The 26010-nt window shown below is 42.9% G+C and overlaps 1 protein-coding gene across 1 annotated transcript in view; it reads right to left on the bottom strand.

Annotated features, from left to right (window-relative positions):
* LOC138600834 (glucosidase 2 subunit beta-like) overlaps positions 1-26010 on the bottom strand; it is a 165808-nt gene that overhangs the window by 52545 nt on the left and 87253 nt on the right. Inside the window, exons 11-12 of the mRNA XM_069672353.1 lie at positions 10275-10344; positions 8003-8092 (exon numbers count right to left, since the gene is read on the bottom strand). Of these exons, the coding sequence (XP_069528454.1) occupies positions 8003-8092; positions 10275-10344 (160 nt within the window). The remainder of the gene's footprint in view (positions 1-8002; positions 8093-10274; positions 10345-26010) is intronic.

Here is a 26010-nt window from a genome sequence, read left to right as displayed (position 1 = left end):
GGGCACATTAAATGGGTCAAATGCACTAAAAGTCTCGGCTCCTTTTACATGCAGAAAATGGAACTATTACAGCTATGCTAATGCTAGCATAACCTATGCAGTAAATAAAGAACAATACAGACGGCTCTTTTTACAGCTGTGTGCAGCTTTATGCTCTTATAATATAATTGTACTTTATATATCAGCAGAGACATTGCATTAAGTTTTTAACCTTTCACTCCCAACATTAAATTATATGTGGGTTGAAATTTATCTCACATGATGAGCATAAAAAGTCACACTATAATGTTGCAAAGCCAGAGGGGGAATTTCTAAGTTTTACAGTATACTCATTATAAGGCTGTAAGGGCTGTTATTAGACTTTCACTACAGTTACTTAATTTAATCATATTAGATTTAATGAAATTAGATAAACTCGATTGATCTCACCAGGAAGTTCAGGTTTCCACAGCAGGAGCTGCTAATGAGACGCAGCAGGAAAAATATAATAAAAACACTGTTTTACAAGAGAACTGTTATTTTTATTCACATTTTTCTGTTTTTTATTTTGATTTTGCTAAATTCTCTCCAGGGTTTCTCTGCTAAACTAGGGGTGGTTTCATTGTCCATCTTGGCTAAATGGTCAAACCACTTACCGTAAAATCCAGTGTATAAGACGTACTTTTTATACATATTTTTCATCTACAAAGTGGGCTGCGTCCTATATACTGGTGCGACCAATATACCAGTATACAGAGAGAGATATTTTGTTATGTAATCTGTCTGTATTTTACCCAGACGATGGCGCTATATCTAGATAAAGCTACGTCACAGACATGCGCCGTCATGAGCGCTGGTAACAATCAATGTTACCGTAGGCTGAGCTCAACTACCGCACCAGTAGCTAGCAGGATCGCAAACGGCACATGGTGGAAACAAATGGTCGACTTTAATTTGTGTTTCAAAAGAAAATAGATTGAAATAGTGTTGAAATAATTTATATTCATGTTTTTATAAATAAGTAGCTATAGAAAACTAGGGATACCCCCCAAAAACAGACTGCAATTCCGTTGTGACTTATATTCCAGATTTTATGGTAGTTAAAACCTTTGGACCCGCTTCCAGCCCTGTGGCAAATGAATTTATTGTGACATTGTCAAACTAGTCACTGTCTTGTGCACTGAACAAATTATCAGATACATGCTTCAATTTAGTGCACAAAAAAATCAAGTCTAAATGTATGAGGTGTTCCAATACCAAAAAGAATATCGGAGATGCCTTGATGCCGCCTAAAATGCAGTTTCGGGCCTTAGCAAGTTTGCTAGCTAATTCCCCAATCCAGTCCAATAGCCCCTCACAAAAACAGACTTCTTTCTCCTTCACACTAGCTTAAACAGCAACAATAGATATTGTGGCTACCACCAGCAACTAGTGTCTTACATCAGGTAAATCACGTGCTATGCTAGCAGAGTGTGGTGCTAGCGGAACTCATAATGTTAGCTCGCAAAATGTCAACAACGCTCTATCTTGAGTTAAAGGTAAGATATTTTTTATATGCAAAAAAATATCACATTGCTTTCTTCAGCAAGCAGTGCTTGTTGTGATTTTCTCAATGCTTTTGGTGGTGAAGTTGATTTTTGCAGGGTAATCTACTCTCTGACTGAAGTGTTATGCCTGTGCAGGAGCAAGCACTAATGTTACTTGAGTTGGTACAGCAGGACAATAAAGATGATTAACTGTGCTCCCTCTGAATTGGAAACAGGAAGTCCTGGTGTGCACCAACAATCTGGGATAAACAGAAAAAAAAACCTCTCTGAAAAGTTGACCCAGACTGTTTCAACACAACAAACCCACAGATCCTCTGCTCACTGCCCACTTCTCTGGCAGCCTAACAAAGACTGATGAGACGTGATGATTTTACGACCTTAAACAGACATGCTCGCGCTCGCTGCCGGCCCACAGGTCTACTGGACGGACGGAAAAACTCCTGCTACTTCAGATGGTCGGCCCTGCTGCGGAATGGGCCGCGTCTCCGCGTGCTATCGGTTGCTTACAGGAAGAGAGAAGCATCTTGAAAGCCAAAGGCGGCGTTGAATCACAAACGGGTGAGGGAGGCGGTGAGTCAACAGGAGGATAAACTGACTGAGCTCTTCTACATGGCCTCGAAGAAAAAGTTATTAGAAAGGCAGGGACGTGTATCAAGTTTGAGATGTAACAGGCAGGGAAGAGGACGCAGTGGGGGTTCGGGCTTAGAACGTTTGACATTTTAAATGAAACGCTTGGATTACACACTGGTTGGAGGGGAGGATGTTCGTCAGAGACGGTTGCATTATGGGAATCAGAAGAAGCAGAGCTTTTGGAGCTTGATCACTATATTGTGTGAGTCTAAACTCCGGTAACTGGTGCTTGATAATCTGCTGCTGCAACACCACAATTTCCCAGTCACAGTTCAAGCCACTTTAGTTAGGACTTTCCGCAAACGTACAGCGGCAACAATAACACCACATTGCGGGGGTGGTTTATCAACTATAATCTAATGTCTAATATAGCCTCTTCTCTGCCATAGATCTGGATTGTTGTCCTATCTGTTCAGCAGTTTGTTATGCTGCTATAAATACACACCAGCGCTTAAAGCAGAGTCCAACAAATGTCCTTGGGAGTGAATAATTGGTCAGCAGTTATAGAAAATAAATGATCATTTTATAAGTAAATAAAAACACCAATGTCTTCAGTAGGAACCAATGGGCTTGCAGCTGAGAGCAGGGCGAACTGAGAGATGAGCTCATTGGTGGTTTTGGTCTTTCCATTGAATTGATTGACAGTTATTAAAATATAGAATATCTACAAGCACTATCTTTTAAACATGTTCACATTTTCCTTGACACTGAATACGATCTCTCAGCCCCTCTGTTACTGATTAATGACCAAACGTGACCTTTTGAAGTGAATTAACAGCACGAGCAGCTCGTTCAGAGCAACGCTACATTTCATGCTTAAATTAAACAGCAGTGTCGGAGCCACATCGATCATCACTGGAGAGCCGGTGGCTGGGACGAAGTGCTTATAAATTCTGGTTTGCTTTCAATTCCTAATATTAAAATGCCCTCATGTTGAAGCTGTGCATAGTAAATTACATTAGTAGGTATTATACTTTTACCCTTTAAACTCTGCAGCAGAAAGTGGCTTCATTTGTCTTCTGCTTACTGTGATATCATTCCTTTTGTACAACCAAAGCTACAAGGTTACACCAGTTAAAAAGAAAACAAAAGAATTGATGAAAGAACTAAAATTGTATCATGATAAAATATTATCAGACTTGTTATTCTTTGGATTTTGCTCAGTAAGCCAACAAAACATACTGATTTAAAGCTATCCTATATGTAGAAAGATAAACGCTTCTTGTGGTGTCGTTCATATGTCGTATCTTCGAATGCAAATGCCTAAACCTCAATACAATCTAATGGTGAGATCAGCAAGTACGTTTTTTGTGATCAATTTAAACAGGATTATGCATAAAATGATATCCCTCAGCCAGATTGCATTGGCCCCCCAGACACGTTTTTTTATTGCACGTGATGCAACAACGTCATCGACAAAAGAGATGACGTGAAAGATTGAAGCCTTAGCTTTAGGCTACAAAAAGAATGAAGGCTTCAGATGGGACAGTTTTTATTTGGGATCGATTTTGACCACCATTTTTTACTGCATTTTTATCGCACATTACGTAATGTTCGATAAAAATGACGTCATTCAAAAACCTACAACGTGGGGATGTGAAAGACTGAAGTCAAAGCTCTCGGCTGCAAAAAGAAAGAAGACTGCAGCTATGACAGCTTGTATTTGTGATTGATTGTAAGGGCTTCATGTAACTCTGTAAGTCTGTAGCTGTTGATTTAAACAGCATCATGAAAAAATGGATGTTGTTTTCAGAGGGTTACTTATTTGTAATGCTTTTAAGAATAATATTACCAACAGGAAGTTTACTTGAGAGCAAATAACTTACAGTCTTAAGATCCAAATGGTCCTGTCAAATCCTATTTACATCTGGAATCAGTATATTGTGCTATGAATAGCAATCATGGCACAGGCGTGATAAAGTAAACCACATACAGGGCTCTTCATTTCTATGTTCTGACGACAGTCAGCAGACACATCTAGCAGACACAGCAGCTGCCTTGCTATGGTTTATATCCAATTTGAAAGAGCTCCCTCTAGGCCATCCTGACGGAGTGTCTTTCTTCCCTAGAAGAACCCCGTGCACCGCTAAGGCCATGTGATGCTCTGCAGACAGTTGGAAGCGTCTCCTCCCTGTCAAAGCTGAACCACAGTGGCGGGCATGACTCACTGAAGTGCTGTACTTTCTAATGACACGAGAGCGGAGGCTGAGTCAATCTGACCTGACAGTCTTGCATAAATCACGGCCCTTCGATTTAAGTTGCTTTGAGGAGTGTCAACAAATCCACGGGAGGAATATTAGACTCCGCTGTAGGTAGGGACTCCGCCTCTGAGAACTCATTATGGGGTGTCTTCCTTCATGCTGTGCCAGGCTGCGTCGACTGAATTGCCGAGCTTATTTCTGATTCACCGGCAGAAGCTGGCGGTTTTTTTTAATTCCTCGTGATAAGGGCCCACCAGCACCCTTAGGACAACATCAGGGGAAATGCATGTGTGATTTTTTAAAAAGGAAATAGGTAAGTCAGGGTTGGAAGTAGAGGAATAAATGCCATTAAATGATAATGCAGCAAGAACAAGCTCCCTCTCTAAGCTGTTTATGCTCTTTAGAAAAACTGATGAGAAGGCAACGCTGAGAACGCCACAACACGGCATTTAGCTTCTAATCTCGCTGGTAATCTTTCCACTTGAAAGTGTTCAACAACAAAAGGCTGCTTTCCCCCCCCCACCCCCTTTGAAATCAAAGTAATTATATTTCTTCCCCGGACGGACGGAGGAAAAAAAGGATTCAAGCCCCAGTTTGCAGAAGTGATTCACACCATCGTGAGGCGAGGCGGAGGAAATAACTGAACAAAAGGATCCTCTGAGCAAAGACAGAAGCAGAAACACCAGCTGATACCGTCAGAAAGAAACACTTTGGACGTTGACTAGTTTGCCCTGAAGTATACAAGCGTAAACAAGGCCTAATCCAGCTTCTGCGAATCTCCTTAAAAGCATCAGCTCTTATATTTCCTTCCACATGTGTCACTGTCATCAAATGAATCCTTTCTCCTGCCTCCTGCGCCTGATAAATCCCATTAATTGCAGTAACACACAACTGATAGTGATATTACAGACACAACAGCGGCTCAGCCAGAGAAACTTTTAAGGCTCCAGGCATTTTTCTCCAATATTGGCTTCCACTCAAGGAAGAAAAAAAGGGGGAGCAGTTTAATCAAAAGTGAGAGATCTAAACACGAGGGAGGGCAGATGTAAGACGGTTTTCAACCGATGATCAAGAAGCTGCGCAGAGAAGTGAGAAGCGATTCTGCTCCATTATCGGAGAAGAACTGCAGCTCTGCTCGTTCGCCACTCCGGGCTATGGGAGGGAGTGCTATAGAAAGCCGTTGGTTTATGTGTCCATCAATGTCACGTCTCCTCAGGATCACGGTTCAAGGCAAACAGCGAGGATAAAGCGGGGGGGGGAGAGGGGGGACTGGTGCATTGCTGAGAGGGTGCTGGTAGGTGAAAGGACCTTCAACTGAGTTGACGTTAGTGGATATTGTGCTCTTCAGTGATTTGAAGGATGAGAAGTAGCATGGAGTGTATGATACCGATAGGCCAGGGAAAGACTGGAGACAGAGAACAGTTTGTGTGTCTGTGTGAGAAACACAAACGTACAAATATATGTGTAAAGGTTTATATTTTTTGCTTTAACAACCTGTATGTCTTGTCTCTCATGGGGTTAAAATATTCACATTATTCCCCTAAGGGTGCTTTCGCACCTAAAGCCTGTTCGTTTGATCCGAATCAAAGACCAAAATTGTTACAATGTTTGTGTTCACACGGCAGCTTTTACCAACAGTTTTGAGGCACGGGGAAACTGCCCTCTGATTGGTCAGAATTTCCACATGGGTAAGCTCCCTGAAGTAAACAAAAAGGGAGAGCAGACTCCTCAATCACGCTCAACACGATTGCCGACTTTAATGTTTTGTTTGTTGAGGCTTTTTTGGCTTTTAACTGACATTGTTCCACGGCTCAATCAGTTCCACTCTCCTTTAGTTTTTCACTGATCAGTTTTCGTGTTCTTGTGCGTTTCCACAAGCACTTGTGAAATTGTTTGGTCAGCCCATATTTCTTTTTTCTCGCCGCTCCCCCACGTCTGCTGCCTAGGGTTCTGTCTCGGACCGGTTGTTTTGGTCCGCACCAGAACAAAATTACTGCTTTCACACAACCAAAGCGCACCAGAGTTTGATTAAAACAGACTAAATGCTGTGCTGGAAAGCGCCCTAAGTTCACGTCGCGGCAACTGTCGAGCTTTCCATTCTGGAATGGCAGCTAGCTAATTAAGCTAATGCTAGTTTGATTGACTCAAGCTGACTTTTTGATGCTAGCAGCTGACTCTTTAAACAGAAAAAGGGTCTGAAATATACACTTGATGGCTTCATACATGACATCATATATGAATTGCTGAATAGCAGGGTAGAGCTAGTCCTAGTTAGTATTAAAAGTATTATAAGGCTCTTATTTAGCTCCAACATTACCCATTATAGGCAACAACCTCTAGATATAGCAATCATTCCAGGCCTGCTATACCTAGTATGATTGGCAACTCATTGTTTGGGGGAGGGGCTTTGGTTTTACGTATGGTGTTACTTGTAACTTCATATCTGAAAGCTTTGTGTAATGTTTCGCACAGGTGTGCAACCAAGGGCAACAGGCTTTCAGATACGTTGCAGGTGTGTGAGAGGTTCTGCCCAATTAGCAACGTGCATTCAAACCCCACCGTATTTAAAAAAGAGATGCACTTGCGTAATAAAACACACAAAAGGGTGCTCAACGCAGCACCATTTCTGTATAAATAATTCTGTCGTGCTGAAAGCAGCCCTGTAGATGTGGCATTCATGCATTTTTGTTGTGATTACACGGCCTACATTTGCATAACCCTCCTCCATGTGTCTCCACAACGTGTGAGGCTGATCTCGATGAGTTTTCCATTTCCAAAAGTAAAGCACGATCAATATCTTCGAGTTCTGCATCCCTACATCATAACATTAAAGCATCTTGTGCAATATTTATCTCTCATACTGGCTACAGTAATAATACTGACATCGATTTTTCTGTCTTGAGTATAAAAACTGCAGATTTCCTTTCAGATCGTGCCTCCGAAATGGCAAACTATGTAAACAAATTACACTGGTGTATAAGGGCATGGGAAAAATCCACTGATTCCAAGGATGTCTGAAAATGCATTTGCAGTGCAGATCTCAGTGCAGATCTCAGATAATTTTCTTTCAAAACTGCAACCACCCACAGGCTTCTAAAGCTCCAGCTGGCAAGCAATCCTGAAGAGAACAGATTCTACCCCAGCAGGGGCCATAGGGATGCGGCGGGAGAGAGTAAAAGAAGCTCATTCTGTTGATTAAATTTAGTTGATTTAGCTGCTTGGCTTTCTCCAGGGTGACTTAGAGCTCAGAAATTATCAACTTTAAATGGTGGATCTTAACTGAGATGGTCCAGATTTAATATGGATAGAGTTTGTTTCAGGAGGTTCCTTAAAATACGGTGGGTTCCAGCCTCTAGTTAACATACTGATCTCGTAATTGTTCTTTGAAAATGTTTTACTTTTCTATCCAGCGGGTTTTATGGCTTCCTGTAGTGCAGAGGCATGACACAGGTAATTGCTTTTCCATTATTGAGAGCAGACATAACTATTAAAAGCTTTAACAATTCCTGAGAGGACTATCAATGAGTTCTTCTGTAAACTTTGTTTTTGCATGCAAAACACATTCAAGGACTCGTATTTTACAATCATCCAAAATTAAATCAAAGATATACTTCAAGAAAGTAATGAAAATGTGTCAGTACTTACTCATAAACTTTCAGCTTGTAACACTGGCTGTTTAAGAACAGAAACTCCCAGTCTGGTCCGTAGTCTATGGCCAGCATCTTCTGGAGATCACTGAAACCAAAACGAAACATATTCAGTCATCAGGACAAATGTTTTTTTAAAATTATGAAATTGTTTTCTTTCTTATATGTGACACCAATGATGTTTCACCAAGATTTGTAACATCCAAACGCTTGGCACTCAAAATCAGACAAAAAATAACTTGAGGTGTCAGGAAATATCCATACACCTTTTACCAATATAGGTAAATGGTAATTCATTTGCTTGGACTTAATAAAAACAAATGCTATTATGTTCATGAGATAGAAAAATTGCAATTTATTGAATCCATCCCCGGTATCATGATATGTATCGTATCGCGACTGTAGTCCTACAATAATGAAACAATACGACAATATACTGGATCTTAACCCCAGTAGCATGATACGTATCGTATCGTGAGTTGAGTGTATTGTTACATTCCTACAATATATTGAGTCCTAACCCAGTATCGTGGAACGTATCGTATCGTGAGTTAAGTGTATTGCTACATTTCTATATTGAATCGTAACCCCAGTATCACGATATATATCGTATCGTGAGTTAAGTGTATCGTTACATTCCTATAACATATTAAATCGTAACCCCAGTATCACGATATATATCGCAAGTTACTTGTTTCGTTACATTCCTACAATATATTGAGCCGTAACCCAGTATCATGATACGTATCGTGTCGTGAGTTGAGTGTATCGTTACATTCTTACAATATATTGAATCGTAACCCTAGGATCGTGTTATGTATCGTGTCGGCAGATTCTTGCAAAAACACAGCCCTAATACTTATAATAGTTCTAAAGTTTTAAGCAAATAAACTGATATATAAGAAAATGTTTTAAAATATACCAAAACTTAAGTTATGTCATAGTTTTAGAACAAATTTGCAACATTTGTTGTACTTCATGAGAGAGAAACAAGTGTTTTTCCAAGTTCTAGATGTAGGTCAACTACTTTAAGTCCCCAACAAGCTGCTTTAATAACTTCTAAATGACTCCTCGCTGTGCTGACAATGTAGCTTTATTTTCCTTGATGCTTTAAGTGACTGACTTCCTCCACAGTGACTTGATGAGGTGGCCCTTTAAAGCCCATTTCTATGCAGCGTCTCCAATTATTGGAGCTGGTGAGGGCTGTTGTTCTTCACTAATCGCAAGTAAGTGAACTGAGCCCTATCTCTAACAGTGCACGGGCCCTGATTTCCATATTCATGAGGCAGAATAGCTAATGGGGTTAACAAATGTTTAGGGAGGGTGATTGTTTTGCTTGGGGTTGATAAGGTGGGGTTGCGTGGGGAGGGTGATTCAGGGTCAGGGATGCAATGCAGGTTGCGTAACTGTGTGTGCATGTGAATCTCAGCAGGGCAGGGGTCATAACAGTCATGCAGAGGCAATTTCTGTGGGAATTACCCTTTATAGCCAATAAAGGAATACAATTTACAGACTACAAAACGAAAGAATATGGCCTGAAGAGAGTAGGGGGTTTGCTCTTACACACATAAATGATAGTGAGTAATTTGACCAGGAGCTACTGAAGCAAGGTAGAGCATCTGAAGTCATGCCAGCTCCTTTCTCCTCCTTTCTCCTCACGCAGGAGTTTGTTTAGAGGGAATAAATCTTGACCTTTTGGTAACTGCCATCTCCGTGGTCAGCTCTCCTTCCTCCCTACTGTAATGAACAGTTTGCAGGCCTGAGGGCCGCAGCAGCTACTTATCAGCTGGCTCTGAGCACTGAGGAAACATCTGAGATGTCATACACGATAGATGACAAAATAAAGTACTTTGTTGTGAAATTGGGTGATTTTTTCCATTAAGACAGAAATAATTAAGAGTGTTTCTGCCCTAATTTGTGCCATGCCTGTCTTTAAATACTGCCACATAGAAGGTAGGATAATTCATTCCCAGGCAGACGCTCTTGTGCTCAAAGGAAGTCGGAATTGGTCTACCCGCCAGAGCACAGTAGGCAACCAATAGCGTTTGTTTTTCTTCATTAAAATTAGCCCTAGGTATCACACAGTGCAAATTCATTACTGTGCAGCTTCTGAGCACAGAAGGTTGGAGTCTATTTTAAGGCCTGATTACATACCGCCCTGTCTGCAAGAGAGTAGCAATGTGAGAAGCAAATGTATGGTCCACAGGAAATGCAAACATGTGACAATCGAAGCTAACCTCTTGCCTTTATTTCTGTTAGTCTTCTCTTACCTTATTTCTGTGTTGGCTGTCTCATAGGCGTCTTCTACCTTCTTCAGATTGGTCGCCTCCCACTCCGCAGCTAGACAAAACAAAAGGTCAGACGAATTAACAATGCGGAGTTGTTGCATCTCAACAGCTGCGTGTTGCCAAACAGTGGGCTTTTAATGTAGGCTGTTATGTAGAAGACTGTGACGGGAGCAAGGCTGCACATAAAGAGGGAAAAATACGTGACTTCCAGGTGTGACTGCAGAAAAGCCCGCGAGCTGATTAGTCTCTTAACAGACAATTGTGTTAACGGAGATGCAGAGGGAGGAGAAGTCAAGAGGGAGTGTGAGAGCAGCGGAGGTGACCACAGTGATGATATGTTTGTCTCTCTTTGTCACACTCGCATGTCACTAATATGACAACATGTCAGACTGTAGTGAGAGCGAGATCTTCAGAGCGCTTTAATTGATTGTGACAGGTTAGAAAAGCATTGTGTAACTGCAAGTCTATATACAATATCCTGCTGTTTGAATGTACATTGCAATGGAGATATTTAACAGTGATGCATTTTAAGCCTTTGAATGACCACTTGGGGCAGAAGAACACGCTGTAAACTAAAGCTGTTCTCGCACACAAGTTAGCCACAACATGCTAATTTACACATCTTAACAACATTAATAATCATTTAGAGCTGCAATTCTGGCTACTTGATGAATCAATGTCCAGACATTAATCTCCTTTTAGCTCTATTTTGGTTCCCAACAACCGCTGTCTGCCTCTGTAGCAGCTAAGTGTTCCACCGTCTCCATAGCTAGTCGCTAACGCTGTCTTCCTGTCCCTTAGTGTTGGTAGCGTACAGTCACTTCTTCAGAGCGTTTTATCTGCAAACAACCTCCTGCTGCTGCTGGGAACAGGGTTGAAAAGAGCAGAGAGTTTTTAGGCCACGGAAGCAAAGCGATGAGATGAAAGATGCTAAAAACGCGCTGTCGAGTGATAATGTTCTGTTGGGTTGCAACTTCCAGCAACTCCTTTCATATTTCACTGCTGTTCTTTGATCAGTTGTTCAAATAAAAACAGTATAGTTCAGCTTTAAGCTGAAAAACATTTGCAGTTTCCAGGCTCTCGTTATCTACATGGGTACTTTACCATTTTATATCAATGCAAAGAGAATATGTTTGTGAAGTTGGGTCCACAACTGTCAGTAATTCTGTTTTTGACTTGGAAAGATTAATACTCGAAAAGGCGTAGAAATAATGTCAGAAATAATGTGAGTAAGTACCTTATTGTGAATCAATAGTGGCATAGGGGAAACAAGCTACACAAGCCATGTACATACCAATGGGTTACAGACAATTTTCACATGGTGGCCATTTTCCTCTAACGTCATGCTCAGGGTGGGAAGCTAAAATCGTGTTTTAATGTGGTACTGCTGTGATCCAGGTTTGCACATCATTTAAAAGTTAGCTAATAGCAGTGTTAGCTAGAAACTGCATGAATAGGTTGAATCCATTAGCTTAAGCGGGGTACACACAGATAATCGGGCCGATTTTGGGTGCTTCTAAAGATTAACTCTCCACATGTTCCTGTGGTGTGAGGTATGTTGAGAGTGATTTTACTTCCCCGATCTGCTCCGAAGGTCGTTGGGGCCGCACAGATTTCAAATCGTAAATATTGAACATGTTCAATATGTAGCACAACAACCGCAGCCATGGCGACAAAAATTAAATATAACCTGATGACCAGGCAGATGTTTTATCAGGAGTTATCCATTGTCTTTTCAGTTGCTGGTCAGTCAAAAAGCAGTGCAATGATTTGTCAGATTACCAAACTTCAAAATTATGCTAGGCTTCCCAACTTGAGCTTGAGGCCAAGCTAACGACCTTAAAGAGACACAAAAAGGGCGGGAAGCAGGAATGTAGAAGTCACCAGTTTCACAGCCCAGAGCTAACTGAACTGTGGATTTACTGGGTTTTTCTGGCAGTGGACAGGTTCATCTCCTTCTTTGCAGACACTAGCTTGCGCCTGGCGCTGTGGCAAAGCAAAAAGCTGTCACAGCCCTGGCCTGAATACCAATTAGCATGTTCCTTGCATGTGGTCTCAGCTGGTTGCCCATAAAGATACCCCCCGCGCAATTCCCCCGGCGCCCATTTCTTGCCAAACCTCGTACAGATGTGGTGTGTCCAAGAGGCAAGCTGTGATTTCCCCACGCTGTAACGGCTATTTTTATAGCACCAAGAGGGGCAGATTTGTCCCTAACCCACCCCGAACCCCTCAAACTACTCCAGAAAATCTCAGCTCTCTCCAGCGTACTCTCATATTCCCTCTCTTGCCCTATTTCTCTCCCTCTCTTTCCTGCTCTCAGACACACACACACACCAATCTTCAGGCTCAGCAATGACAAAAGGAGACGCAGAATCCCAAGTGGGTGACATTTGACCCCTTGCAGAAGCCCAGTCGTATGTGGAGACAGACTGAGAGAGCAGCCAGGCGTGCAGAGAGTACCCAGAGCGGGGGAACGCAGGGGCGAGTGAAGCTTCTCCAATGGTTTCTGCACCAGTCAGGCCGACATAACCTGAGGTACAGTACGCCGAAACGACCTCAAGCTTATGCTCTAATGACTGCGAGAATTAGATTAGCGGTCATGCGGTCACTGGATGTCATGGCATCACAATCACAGGAACAAATTGACTGCTAGAGCTTGTTTTTATAGACTCATGCTATGCTAATAATGGCTCTTAGTCCTAACAAGGAAGAAACTGCTTTATTCTTAGTGGAATCTACATTTTCCACATTTAGGATGAGAAAATGTAGGACAAAGGCGAGCTAGATTGACCAGTGGTCGCTTTTTTCCACTTCAAGAGGCGTACTCTCCTTCGCTTTTAGCACTAGACGCCATGAAAAGCCTTTTTTCACACCACAGAGGCCGCGTACAAAAATAGCAGAGGAGTAGTATATGCCACCTGTCGGAAATCTCCTGTGCATACATACCTCGAGCCGCAGACCGGAGATGCTCTGTTTACATGCGAGCGGATCGATAAGCGAGGCGATTTCTCTGCAGCTCTAAGAAAAGAAGTTGCAGCGCGCGGCGCAGCCATGCTTAGCCGAACGAGTGCGATGCAGCGAGGCCGCCCGCGAACCTCACACAGGCAACACACAGACACCTTCAGCTGGATTACAAGGCACATGTAGGTGTTGCTTTGTCGTCTCTTAAAGCCAGCATGCTTAAGCTTTCGTTTTCTCCTATTCAACGCCATCTATCATCCCATTTTGACTTTCTTCGCATGAGCTCCTCAGAGTCTTCCTGTCACCCTCGCCTCCCCTCTCTCCGGCTCCATTTCCTCTGTTTCCTTCGGTTTCTCTCCTCTGGCTGACGATCCTGTTCTGACTGCAGAGCGTGGAGCGGGGCGGGCTAAAATATAGGTTGAGGATCCCTGTAATGAAATGTTTACAGCAGGCTGTAATAATGAACAAGAGGCCCTTTCGGATACTGTCAACAGGGGCTGGTGAGAGGAATAATAGCCACCTGCTAGCATCAAACACGGCCGCGCAGAGGTGCTAATTACTCGTTTGTCATAGAAGAAGCTTTGTTAATTAAAATGAATTCAACAAAGGGAAGCATTTTAATCTTTAATGCATTAAAATTCAACAAACTTTTAATTGAAAAACACTGAGTTAGACTTCCATTTCCTGATGTTTCTGTCCAAATCTCACAGATGATTGTGAAACTGTAGCAGAGGCTGCTGGGAGTTGAGGAGAGGTCAATCTCGCCCCCTGCATAATCGTTGTGTTGGAGTGTCTGATTATATTAGGGTTGAGTGAATAACAGTGGCTGGCAGAAATAGCATCATGTTTTGAACTATCAGTACAATTCATAGCCCTGCGACTGACTCAGTTTGTATTCATTCTCCCACACTCTCCTGCAACTCTCCTTTTATCCTGGTCGGCTGAAGGACGAGAGCAGCATTCGACTCGGACGTGCTGAAAGTAAGAATGGGTCCATTCACTGCACAGCTGCCATTCTATCACTGTATTAACCAACACAGAGAGTAAGCACTTAAAATGTGATTTGATTACTAGAATAGAGTCAAAGAACATTATTGTTTACCTTGCACTGGTTTTCACAAGGTCAATCGCTCAGGCCTCACTGCTTACTGCAGCAGTGAACGTCACACACGAGGACGAGCATTAGTGCTGAAGAAAGCACTTAGCTTCACAAATGTTTGGATTTACAACTTTCCCTTTTACGACTTTGGCTAATTTTACATTACATACATAATATTTTGCGGCTGAACGTATTTTGGAGCTATCATCTTGGGTTCTGAGAAAGTAATGAGCATGTTGTCACCGCTTTCAGGCATCTTATAGACTAATAAAACTTGTGTGCAAGGCTTCACTTTTGGGGGAGCTGGCCTGTCATGTCATGAGTGGTCACCCTGCAGCAGCACTTTAGAGCGGAGGAGTAAACAACAGAGACCAGTTGGGAAGGACGAGCAGCAAAAGGACGAAGAGCTGGTCCCCCAAAACGACTCGTCATCGGTGATGTGAAGCAAGAAAAAATAATATGCAAAGAGTCCAAGAGACATGTGTCTGCCCGCAAAGCAACACAACTAACTTGTTCAACCACCTGAAAACAGCACGTCGCCACGTTGCTTGTAATAATGGATATTTAAATTTAAAATCATGAAATTAATGTAGAATCAACATAAAATAAGGATATTTAAATTAAAATGAAACTATTGTTTAATTGCATCTTTTTAACTTTTGATTCTCTCCTGTGAACCACAGATTTCCAATAAAACCCTCAAGGCCTCAAAATTGACTGTCAGCTTGAAAGGCGTATTTATTATGTACTAAAACAAATAACAAAAAACCCAGGTCTATAAGTGCCAGTTAAATTCAAAACCATCCTCATCCATCTTTAGCCAGGATGGTTCGGTGTGGTGGCAGCACTGCTGCGGCGAGCGAGATGCCCGATTGGCCGCTGCCCGCTGCCCCCAGGCCAGCCCCGCCCGCCCCTGACTGCCTCCACGACAAGAGGAGAGAGAGCAACTCTGAGCTGTTGGCGGCGGATTACTCTCTCGCTTTTTAGAAAAAGTCTGCGAGAGGGAGAGAGAGTCGCTAAATTGGCAACACAGGAAGTAAACACAGCTGCGTTAATTGCGTTAACTTTGACAGCACTAGAAGTATTGAAACAAACTATATTTTATATGTAGAATGAAAAAAACTGAACTTCCCCGGCTGGGAGTACTCATGACGTTACTGCTCCTGTCCAAGAATCACTCTGCTACATACATCCCAGCTTTTATGCTAAGCTAACCTAATCAGCTGTCATACATAAAAGCTACGTCACTCTTTATATTTAACTCTCAGCACAGCATTTCAAGAAGTGAAATAAGCATATAACTTAAAATGTCACTCTTCCCTCAGTAATGTGTTTTCCTAACTTTGTCTATGTTTGAAAAGCACGACGTTTTGAGACGGAGCGGTGTTAATAAGCGACTACAACAGTATGTTATTCACGTAATGGCGGTAAAATGCGTGTAAGTGCAGCAGTCAGAGTCAATTGCTCATGTAATCATCATGATGCGTAATCACTGTTTAACATTTAAACAGAGAAGGGGGCCCGATGAGCAGAATAAACAGTCTGTGCGGAGCGAGTTCACTCTGCAACAACTGGGTGCTGTTTATGAATATGTATGATGTAACAAATGCCTAGGAGCTGACCTACTTCTGTGTCTCCTCTGCTCATGACTTGGTCCCCTTCCGGGGTAACTCTGTCATCTCGCAACATACTGTAATAGCAGGAAGGATGCAGCTCTCATGTACAAATCAACATGCTGCCTTTTGATGGTTTTGTAAGCGATGATCACCGTCTGCTGAGGGAAAACGCTCGCTAGGTGGTCGTGCAGCTGCGGGAACAGTTAGTATCCGCTAATGACGGGTTATTCATTCATCGCACACGCTCATTTCTGACGCCAGTTTTGACAAGTTTATCATTTTCTGCCTCGCCTAAATGCGCATGTTAGGATCAAAAACATCGATTTGTACTGGTTCTGAGGGAGTTGAAACACACACGCACACGTCTGATGTTTGAATGCTCACTCATGTAGTCACGTGACGCGAATACAAGCAGATGCAGGAAACGGAGGCAAAATGTGTGATGGACAAGTAGGAGCAGACAAAAGAGAGCTCTCGACATAACTGGGGCTGCACGCTGGAGAGCACTCGTCTGCACCATCTCATAAAATATCTTTATCTGGGATCATCTTGGTGCGGTGCCAAACGCTGTTAGCTTCAGGAGCTGGGAGAGGAAAAATCTATTTCAGACAACATGAGAGACAGAAAGCTGGCAGCCGCTCAAATCAGACTTCCAACGTTTGATAAGTGAAAATGGGCTAATTTGGTGTATCCCTCCAACGGTTGCAATCCAATACATTCCTCCTGTGGCTATCAAAACACACGATCAAGGGCGAGAGGCAGCCTCTCGACGGCTTAATGGAAGAATGTGTTAGCTGCTCGTTCTATAGCAAAGAGGGGCTTCCTCTCTTGACTCCTCCTCTGCTCCTTCTGTCAAACCAGCACTCAAGGTGAGCACTATTATGTCTCAAGGACGCGGGGTCAGAGGTCACGCCGCGCACCACGTTAACAGCAAACCCCCCCCCCCCTTTCCTGCTTAACATTTCACATCTAATTGGGAAAGTGCTGAACAGAGCCTTTAATTAACACCAGCTCCTCTCGCCAAGGTTTGTAACCTGCCAGAGCAGCAGCAGCGGCGGCCCCCCCATGCTCTCTTACACACCCGAGCGCCGCCGCCTCACATGCCAATTCATTTGTTGAGTGCCGAGATGCTTTGTCTTGAAAAGGCTCCCCAGTCGCCCCAATGTGAACTCAGGGACACGTTGAGGCGTTTGTATGCGGGAGACGGAGGTGGAGGAGGATTGATGTGGAGAGCTGACATGCCAGCACGCCTGAGACAAGACGATGTTAAATAAGCTATTACGGTTTAGCCAAGAAATGTTGATAGGGAACATTATGCCACAATTATATCTGTGTTAATGTAACTGCTATTTGCTACATACAGGAATAGATGCCAATATTATGTAGCATTGGCCCCACAGTTCACTAAGTGACTTAATAAGGTACCTAGAGTCTCACATCCTCAGCCATGCCACTCACTCGCTCTCCAATCAATGGGCCACATATAAATATAAACATTACATTAACAGCGCGAGAATTGAATGTGTGGAAATGTCACATTGACTTGGGCGACAAAACCTGGGCGCAACAGGGGGCCAATTACCATATTGGTCTGAATATAAGACAAGGTTTTTTTCCCCTCACATACATACATTTGAAATAGTGGGATCGTCTTATATTCGGGGTCTAGACTTTTAAAGGCCAATATACGTTCATAACAGCAGACGGCGCCACATCTGTAAAGCGAGTGTGACCTCTCATGACTGAGGCCAGCCGTCACGCTCAGTGTCAGAGGGATGAAAGATGGAGAGACACAGTGATCGTCCGGAACACATGGCTCAAAAGTAGTTAACCAACAACTGACGCCTAGTTATGATGTCAATTTTAAGATTGTTGTCACAGTGTGATGTCCGAAAATGGCGAGCACAAAAAGATCAGGGGCCAGCCCCACAGCTAGCCACGTTGCTCCGTGCTTTCGGCACCTTGGTTAAGCCGGTCGAGCCGGTCGCCTCTCACTCGGAAGGTTGGGTGTTTGAACCCTGACTGCTGCAGTCACATGTCCAAGTGACTGAACCCCAAATTGTCGTGACATGCGGTGTAAAAGTGCTGTGAGTGGTTGAAAGACTAGAAAAGTGCCATACACATATGTACAGTCCATTTACCATCTTATGTTTGGACCAGTACGGTACATGAGAGATTTGGTGGCCACAGTGCCATTTGGTGTCCAACCCTGACAAATCCAAACACCTAATCTTACACCATCTTCAAGCACTGTTCGGAGATATCACTGTATCCTCTTAGAAATGTTCTCATATCTTACAGTGTAACCTCATTAAAATACATCAGCGTGAACTCATCGTCACATAATCCATATGTACAGGGCTGATTGTTTGTACGTCTTAAAGCAGCAACGTCCGAACAAGTAGCATGACAGATATAGCACTATGCACTGCACACCGTAATAGGTGGTTGGCATGACCAGTGGATGACACGACGGCCTCTTTCCCACTGTTTGACTCATATAATGTGTGCATATGATAGTAGGTTCAGGCCTTTACTAGTGGGTCCGTTACCTCCTCCACTAACATCATGTTTTCTTTGCATTGAGAAAAGATTAAGGAGGAGAGGACAACAGACACATTAGAATCTGTCTCCTCGGAGAAACGCTGTACTTATGTCAGAAGCTAAATATGTAAGAAAGATATTTATAGGTGTTTTCTAGGATTATTAAAGACTACAGTAACTGACAGCGCAAAGTGAGACACATAAATACAAAACAAGGAAACTCCTCGCTGCACCTCAGGAAAATGCCACTGCGCCTGCACAAAAATACAACCTATAAGCCAGAGCAATGACAAATCTGCTTCCTGACACACATTTAACTGCCAGGATATGAGCTGGGTATAAAAACAGGCCGCTCCTGAGGATTCAGAAAATGGATCCAGAGTGGCAGTTAGCAGCTTATAATCTGCGGCAGACATTGGCTCTGCTTGCAGTAAAGTGGTTACTGGGCGGCTCAAACTGCATCGCGGCCCAAACCAGCAGCGTTAGCACTGCGGACGTCGTGCGCTCTGCTAGAAAAGCGATGAGGAAGCACAAAAGAGGACGGGGCAGACGGACTTAAACACAGTCAGCTGTAGCTCAGCGAGGACCGGCTGAAATTGGAGCGGTGATGATAGCACCACGGACAGCACCAGTTTGCTCCGTCTAAGTCAGCACCACGGAGAGCGCTTGCTGAGCAGGCAGCAGGGAAAACAGAGCACGCAGAAAAGGCTGAGCTGCAACTACAGTTACACAACAATAATGCCTGAACAGAGTTTCTTTAATGCTGGTGTTTTCGTTTGCCAGCATCTGTTTACCCCACGTCTAACCACAGGGCCTGGAAACTGGCGCCTGGGCTGTAATAGGTGGTTAGTAGAAGTGACATTTGGTGCTAAGCGCGACATTTCTGGGGACAATGTGAGAGCAGAGCCAACAGGAAAAAAAAGAACCCCGTCCTGTCCTTCTCTGTACAGGAAGTGATTTCTGTGGACACCGCGGCACTCTGAGCGCTGCTATGCTAATGTCTCTCCAAATGGGGGGGGGGGGGGGGGGGGGGCTTTTCAGGACATGTCAGACAAATTAGGGAATTAGAAGGTGAGAGAAAGAGACAAACACGCACACATGCTGACACACATACGACTGTGAAGTGAGATGACAACAAAGGAAGCCTGGGAGTGTGACGGAGGCAGGACAGCAGAGAGCAAGGGGGAAGGGCGCTTGTTGGGACTAAATGACCGGGTATCAGCTAGCGAGGGCGCTAGTGAGCACCACTGACCTCGACCAGCGCCGCTGCCCCCTGAGGGAGGGGGGTTGGTGGAGAGGAGCCTGGTGACCGATGGTAATCCCTAAGGCAACAGCTCTTTGTGAATATGCTATATATATATAGACACACGTGTGTGTGTGCGTGTGTGTGCGGCCATGACATCTCCACACTGCATCAGTCTAATCGGGGGGAAAGACAGAGAGAGGGGAGAACGACAAGTGTGAGTCAAGTCGTCACGCTACGGCGGGCGATACACTCCGGGATAGCTCTCACCGGCCCCGCAGCGTGGCTCTTTATAGCAGCGAGATGGGTTCGGAGACACACACACACACACACACAAACACTGGCAGAATGAGAGGATGATGGTGCTGCACCTGCAACAGATTCAAAACACTTGAAACAGCTGCAAGTTTCCATCAGATACGAAATCAACGAACCAGAATTTGGACCGAAATGTATTGATTTCTTGGGTAGATTTAAATTATAGGTTTGTAGATTAAAAACCTACTTTAGTTTAGCTGTAGCTGTAGCTGCTTCAACTTAACTATTCTATCTTCATTCCTCAAAGGAGCTTTCCATTTTTTTGCATGCTATTTTTCAAAACAGACCCATCTGCCTCATTTACTTTTACAACAATCCTCAATCCCCACTGGGACGAGCGTGTTACCTCCCTCTCTCTTGGCAGTGTCACAATTATGATCAAAAGCTGCTTGTATGTGCGCGCTTGTGTGTGTGTGTGTGTGTGTGTGTGTGTGTGTGTGTGTGTGTGTGTGTGTTGCAGGGACAAGTGTGGACAAAACAAATGGTGGAGCCAACACCAGACCCTCTTGTGTCAGTTAATTATTTTCAGCGCTCCAGATGCTGTCGCTGACTGAATACACAGCTTAAGACTTTGCTGAGGGGCATTGCTTTGTGAAGGCGCGCCGGCCCTTTAAATAATACTAGAACTCAAGGCAGGATGGGGCCCTGGCTACCAACACTGATACAGCAGCCGCAGCCTGATGGCAATTATTTAGACGTCCTCTTGCTAATTATAATAGAGGATGACAGGTGCCCAAAACAATTTGAGCGCAAACTGCCTGTGAGCTTCTGCGTGTGCTTGTGTCTGCTTATGGTTAGAGATAAAGATAGCCGAGCCAACGTCTCGTCAAACAAACTTCTCGGGCCCGGCTCGGATGCACTTGATTCTTTGTGATGAGCATGTTGTTACTGAGAGGCAGCGTGTTGGAGGTTTCACCCGTTACCTGAAGCTAATTGTAATAGAGCCGGGAGGTATGAAGGGGAGAAGGTGATTAAGGTACCTACCAAAATAATATAACAAGGATCTAATTGCACTGCTTTGTTTTTACATGTCTTGTGAATGTAGCTTTTTATAATTGATTTGCATGTATTTATTTGATTTCATGCTGCTTTTTTGTTTAGCAAAGACTGGCTGTGGAAACTATGTATTATGCAGGATGCATCATTGCACTGCAAAGGAGTTATATTCTACAGATTATTGTATTGATTTGTTCACCGTTTTGTCTCTACATTTTCAGAACCTAGAGTAAAAATGCTGAACAGCATTTTCACCAGCATAAAATAGTTAGAGTATAAAAGTTTGGCTGACAGTCCAAAACAGAAAAATTCAACTCTACTCTCATACAAGACAAATAAAAGGAAAGGAACTTAAAACATTTAAATGAATAGTTCGGGTTTTTTACGTTGATCCGATACCGTGTGCTGCATGCGTAGGTATACAGGGCCATTGTAGTGCTGAGGGAAGGGGCGGTCTGACACCAAGTGGAAGCGTGGACGAAAATATCTGTCCAAAATGTCTGCAGTGGTGCTTAGCTTTACTCCTGTGTCGGAACTCCGGCCGGCTTCTCCTAACCAGTGGTGGGTAACGTTACTTTTATAAGTAAATTATGTTACTGCGTTACCAACTGAAAAAGGAACGCGTTAGATAACTTTTGCATTACCAAAAATTAAACCCTCTTTGCAACTCGTTATACATGTTGGTTATATTGTCAGGGCGGCGTGCTGCCTACTGTACGTCTACCTTTGAATGAATTGACTCTACCGTCATTGCAAAGCCTTGTTTACATCCCATAATCTGTAACTCTGCAGCCTCATAACAGGAATGACGCAATATAACCTTTACAGCTCTTTATAGCATACAGTATTAGGCACAGCTGTTTCCATGACAACAATACAATACGGGCTCTTTGTCCCACCAGTGTTGTGGAGCTGCAGATGCTACTTCAGAAGCGGAGGTCTTTGCAGCTGACAAGCTCTTATCCTCCAGACACAACTTACCACGCTGTCCTCTCCCTAGTTGAGTTAGCTAGCTACGCATGCACACTGACACAACTGTAGGTTTACATTCCGCTGGTACGCAGCTACCTGCCAAGGAGTAGAAGAGAAACAGAAACAGTGCTATGGAAGAAAACAGCATTTTTTTAATGAAAAAGTTACTAAATAAATGATTACTTGAATTGCAAAAGTAAAACGTTACGTTACTCGTTACAACAAAAATTTTTATGAGAGTACGGATTATCTGCTGTACGTAGTACACTTACTATTGATAAGTACCTCATACAACCCCACTTCAAAAAACCCGAACCGTCCCTTTAAGATGCTGGCATCAGCAGATTTTTAGTCTTCTTTCAAGAATGTATCATTTGATTATCAAAATAGTTGCAGGTTAATTTTCTGTGAATCAACATATTGTTACATTTCCATCTTAGATTTAGTTTTAAGATACCAAACAATAAATATGCAAAATAAATCTTAAAATAAAAGTATTCCTGATCAAATCCATCTAATCACACTTTCTACTCTCTGCTCATCTCCCAAAAGTCTTGTTACAGCCACACACCCTGCACCGTTTAACACACTTAAAAGACACCCAGCCGCACACACTCACACAAGCTATCCACTCCACGAGCAGAGAGGAGACATTGAGCCTTCCCATGGGGCCGAGGGAAGCGGGGGGCGGAGCCAGTAGGTGGTAGAGGGTATATCCAATCACTGAAATCAAGGCGGTTGACGGGTGAATAATGAATATAAATGCGATGCTCTTCTGTGGGAGAGTGAGCTGATGCGCAGCTGTTGACGTGATGGGGTGATTGTGGTTGTTTATACACACTTAAGATAGGACTGTGTTACTGCCTGTGTGTCGTTTTGTCTGCTTCTCTTCTTTATCTCTTCCCTGTGTGTGTTTTTAGTGTGTGTTTGTCTGTGAATGAGGCCTATTGACATCCTCCTCTGTGACCCTCTGACTCCTGACAACTCCAATCAGGAGGACGAGTGGGAGGCGAAGGGAGGGAGGGGTGCGAGTGCACGGTGGACGGTTATGATGAGTGTGTCTGTGTGTTTGTGTGAGAGAGAGAGGAGTTATGTGTGTGAGGAAGCGAGAGACACGCAAATTGTTGCAATCGGAGAAGTGGGAAGTTCAGGAGAGGAGGCAAGAAAGCATCTGTAATGTAAATAAAGATGGTTTGTTCTCACAGTGGAAGGTGTAGTTTTATCAAAAGCATCATAAAATCACAGTTAATATTAAAATAAGTAATTATAAAATGACGACATATAAGAAATGTTGGATTAATTTGATAAAAAGAGCAATTAAAATCAGAGCAAACATTGTCCAAGGCCTCCACTTTCAATAGGAAACAAATATGGAGGCTGTATTTTCAATAAAGACTCACTGGCTCTGAGAGCAACAGCGTACAAAATGTCACCTCCTATTAAGCTGGCAATTATCTATTAGCACCATTACCCCGCACTGGGGTTTGTGAGCGTCACATGCCAAACAGTGTGACCTGCCATTTTCTATCAACAAGGTCCAGATTTAGATTTTCCACATTAGTCCCCACATGACGCCAGGCGCCGGTGTGAATGAGAGAGAAGGGAAAAACCGTTGCACTTTGCTTAACACAAACACGTTCCCAGATGGTTTTCTTCACCGCTCATGAGGAGAGCGATCCCGACGCCGTTCGCGCACACGTATGTGTGATTTTTAACACACAAACCCAAAAAGGAAAAACACACAAAAAACGTCATCCTTCTTCAGCCAGTCGAGCCACTTGGAGGAGTCAGGCTCCCCTTCCTGTAATGCTGGCTAAGAGTTATGTAACAAGGAATCCCAGAAATCTAAGAGTATAGTCATGCAGTAAGCTCTGTCATGTTAACGTCAAAATGCTAACATGTTAACACTGATGATGCTATCATTCTGATGTTTGATAAAGTCTATTTACCATAGTCACCATCTTGGTTAAGCTTGTTAGCATGTTAGCGCTTTGCAAAACACAACATACAGCCAAGGCTGATGGGAAGTGGGTAAGTATTTGACAAATTACATTACAGCCCAAATGATAGCATGAGTTAAAACATTTGAATTCATACTGAGGGGTGAATGTGTCAAGTTTTATTGCATCAGAAATTTGAATATTTCAGTTAATAACAGTGTCCTTAAAGCAGGCGAGCACCCCCACTACCTGGTCTCATCTCAAAAGATATGACCATGTCAACAAAACACATACATGTCATTATGTACACTCAATATAGAAGGGTGAAATAGCTATCATCCTTGTTGTTCTGTCCTTTGCAAAGTACATTTTAAACTGTGCAGTTAAGTTTTGTTTATGATGATACCGCCTCCTCCTGGTTATTTATTAGCATTAGGTTTGGAGGAGTGAATTTCCCTCAATGTGGTAGAAGACAGTCTGTTTCTGCTTCTCCTGCTGCTCAATTACCTTCCTATATTGTTGCCTTGGACACTATTTGTCGATAAGGACCATGTTTTTGAATTCTTTGATGTTAAAGGTATAGGTATATGACTCCTTGAGTTTTGTTATTATAAGAACATTTGAAAATGGTCAATCGGTAGCTGGCAGAGCTGTAAGCTAGCAATATGACTCAGCATTTTCAGTTATGTTCATTTGTGGTTTTACATTGGGCAGTTTTCTTTAAATTTGTTATTTTCCAAATCAGTGCATATTTGTGCTTGGACTCCTTGAGTTTTGTTACTTTAAGAACATTTGAAAATAGTCAATTGGTAGTTAGCAGAGATGTAAGCTAGCAGCATGACTAAGCACTTTCAGTTATGTACATATTTGTGGCTTTACATTGGGCCTAATTGTTTGTACTTGTTATTTTGTTATTCAGTATATAATTTGTGTTTTGTTGCAGTTTTACAAGTGTGAAATTCTTCAATAAATATTAAGAAAAATTACGTCTTGTGCTCATTGGAGGACTTACAACTGTTAGATAAATGTGTCGCTTTGAATATTAGCAACTCATTGCAAGGACAGTATAACTTGTACTTGTTAAAAAAAAAGATGCCTGTAGCACTTACTATACTCGATCCTAGCTAGCAGTTAAGACGATATAGACAAATAGAAAACAGAGTATGAAGGCATTTTTTACTGCTCATTTGCATAGAAAAATCTGTCTAGTATATAAACCAAAGCTGTGTGTATGAATAAACTCCATGGAATCAGTAGATGTCATGCTAAATGCTAGTGTCTTGATTTGACATGATGTAAAGAGCAATGACACAATTCACGCTGCTTCATGTTCTTAAAATGTCTTTTAGCACACAAATAATAAACGCTAGCATATCTGCTGAGCACACAAAAACCAGGCATTCATACTGAGTAATGATTGAGAGGAAAACAAGACTGCATGTGATTTATGCCTAATCTGGGTGCTCAGTTTCATAAGGCTGTAACTGCACTTTCATTTCAGAGAGTAGTTTGTTACCCAGGAGGAGGCCTGTAAAAACCTCCATGATATAGTGGAGCTACGCGGAAGTTGTGGACGTCTGCAGGTAGACCCGTTTCACATTTCTATACGGGGGAAATTGAAGTGCGTTCCATTTCAGAAGTTCATCATGAGAGGTTTCATATATTTTCTGACATGTCAGCCAATGATATGGCTTTCTATTGTTTACAACCAAACATGAATTCTTCCTTTTTTTCTCTGCCAGCAGTCCCAGGCTTTCAGGCACTCTTTCATAGGCACGTAAAAAGCGTCACATTATGAATTCCCTGGTCTATTATTTCCTCTCCTGTAATGACACGTCGCACTCAGCCAGCGCCAAACAGCTGCACTTGGGAACAGGCCCAAGGCTCCATGTTACACCTTGCTAACTGCAATGTAGTGATTGAAATCTGAAAAATAGGGAGTGCAAGACCTCGGGTTTTTTTGCACCTTGAATTCCTCTTTTTCTGGTTTTCACTCCAATGCATGCTCTCTATCTTCTGCTCGGGAGGT

The sequence above is a fragment of the Semicossyphus pulcher genome, unplaced genomic scaffold (assembly GCF_022749685.1).
Source record: "Semicossyphus pulcher isolate SPU_LCO1_2020_fin unplaced genomic scaffold, fSemPul1.0.p SCAF_21, whole genome shotgun sequence".
In the NCBI taxonomy this organism is placed as follows: Eukaryota; Metazoa; Chordata; class Actinopteri; order Labriformes; family Labridae; genus Semicossyphus; species Semicossyphus pulcher.
Note: the sequence above shows the minus strand (reverse complement) of the source record. Positions and strands in the feature narration are given on the sequence as shown.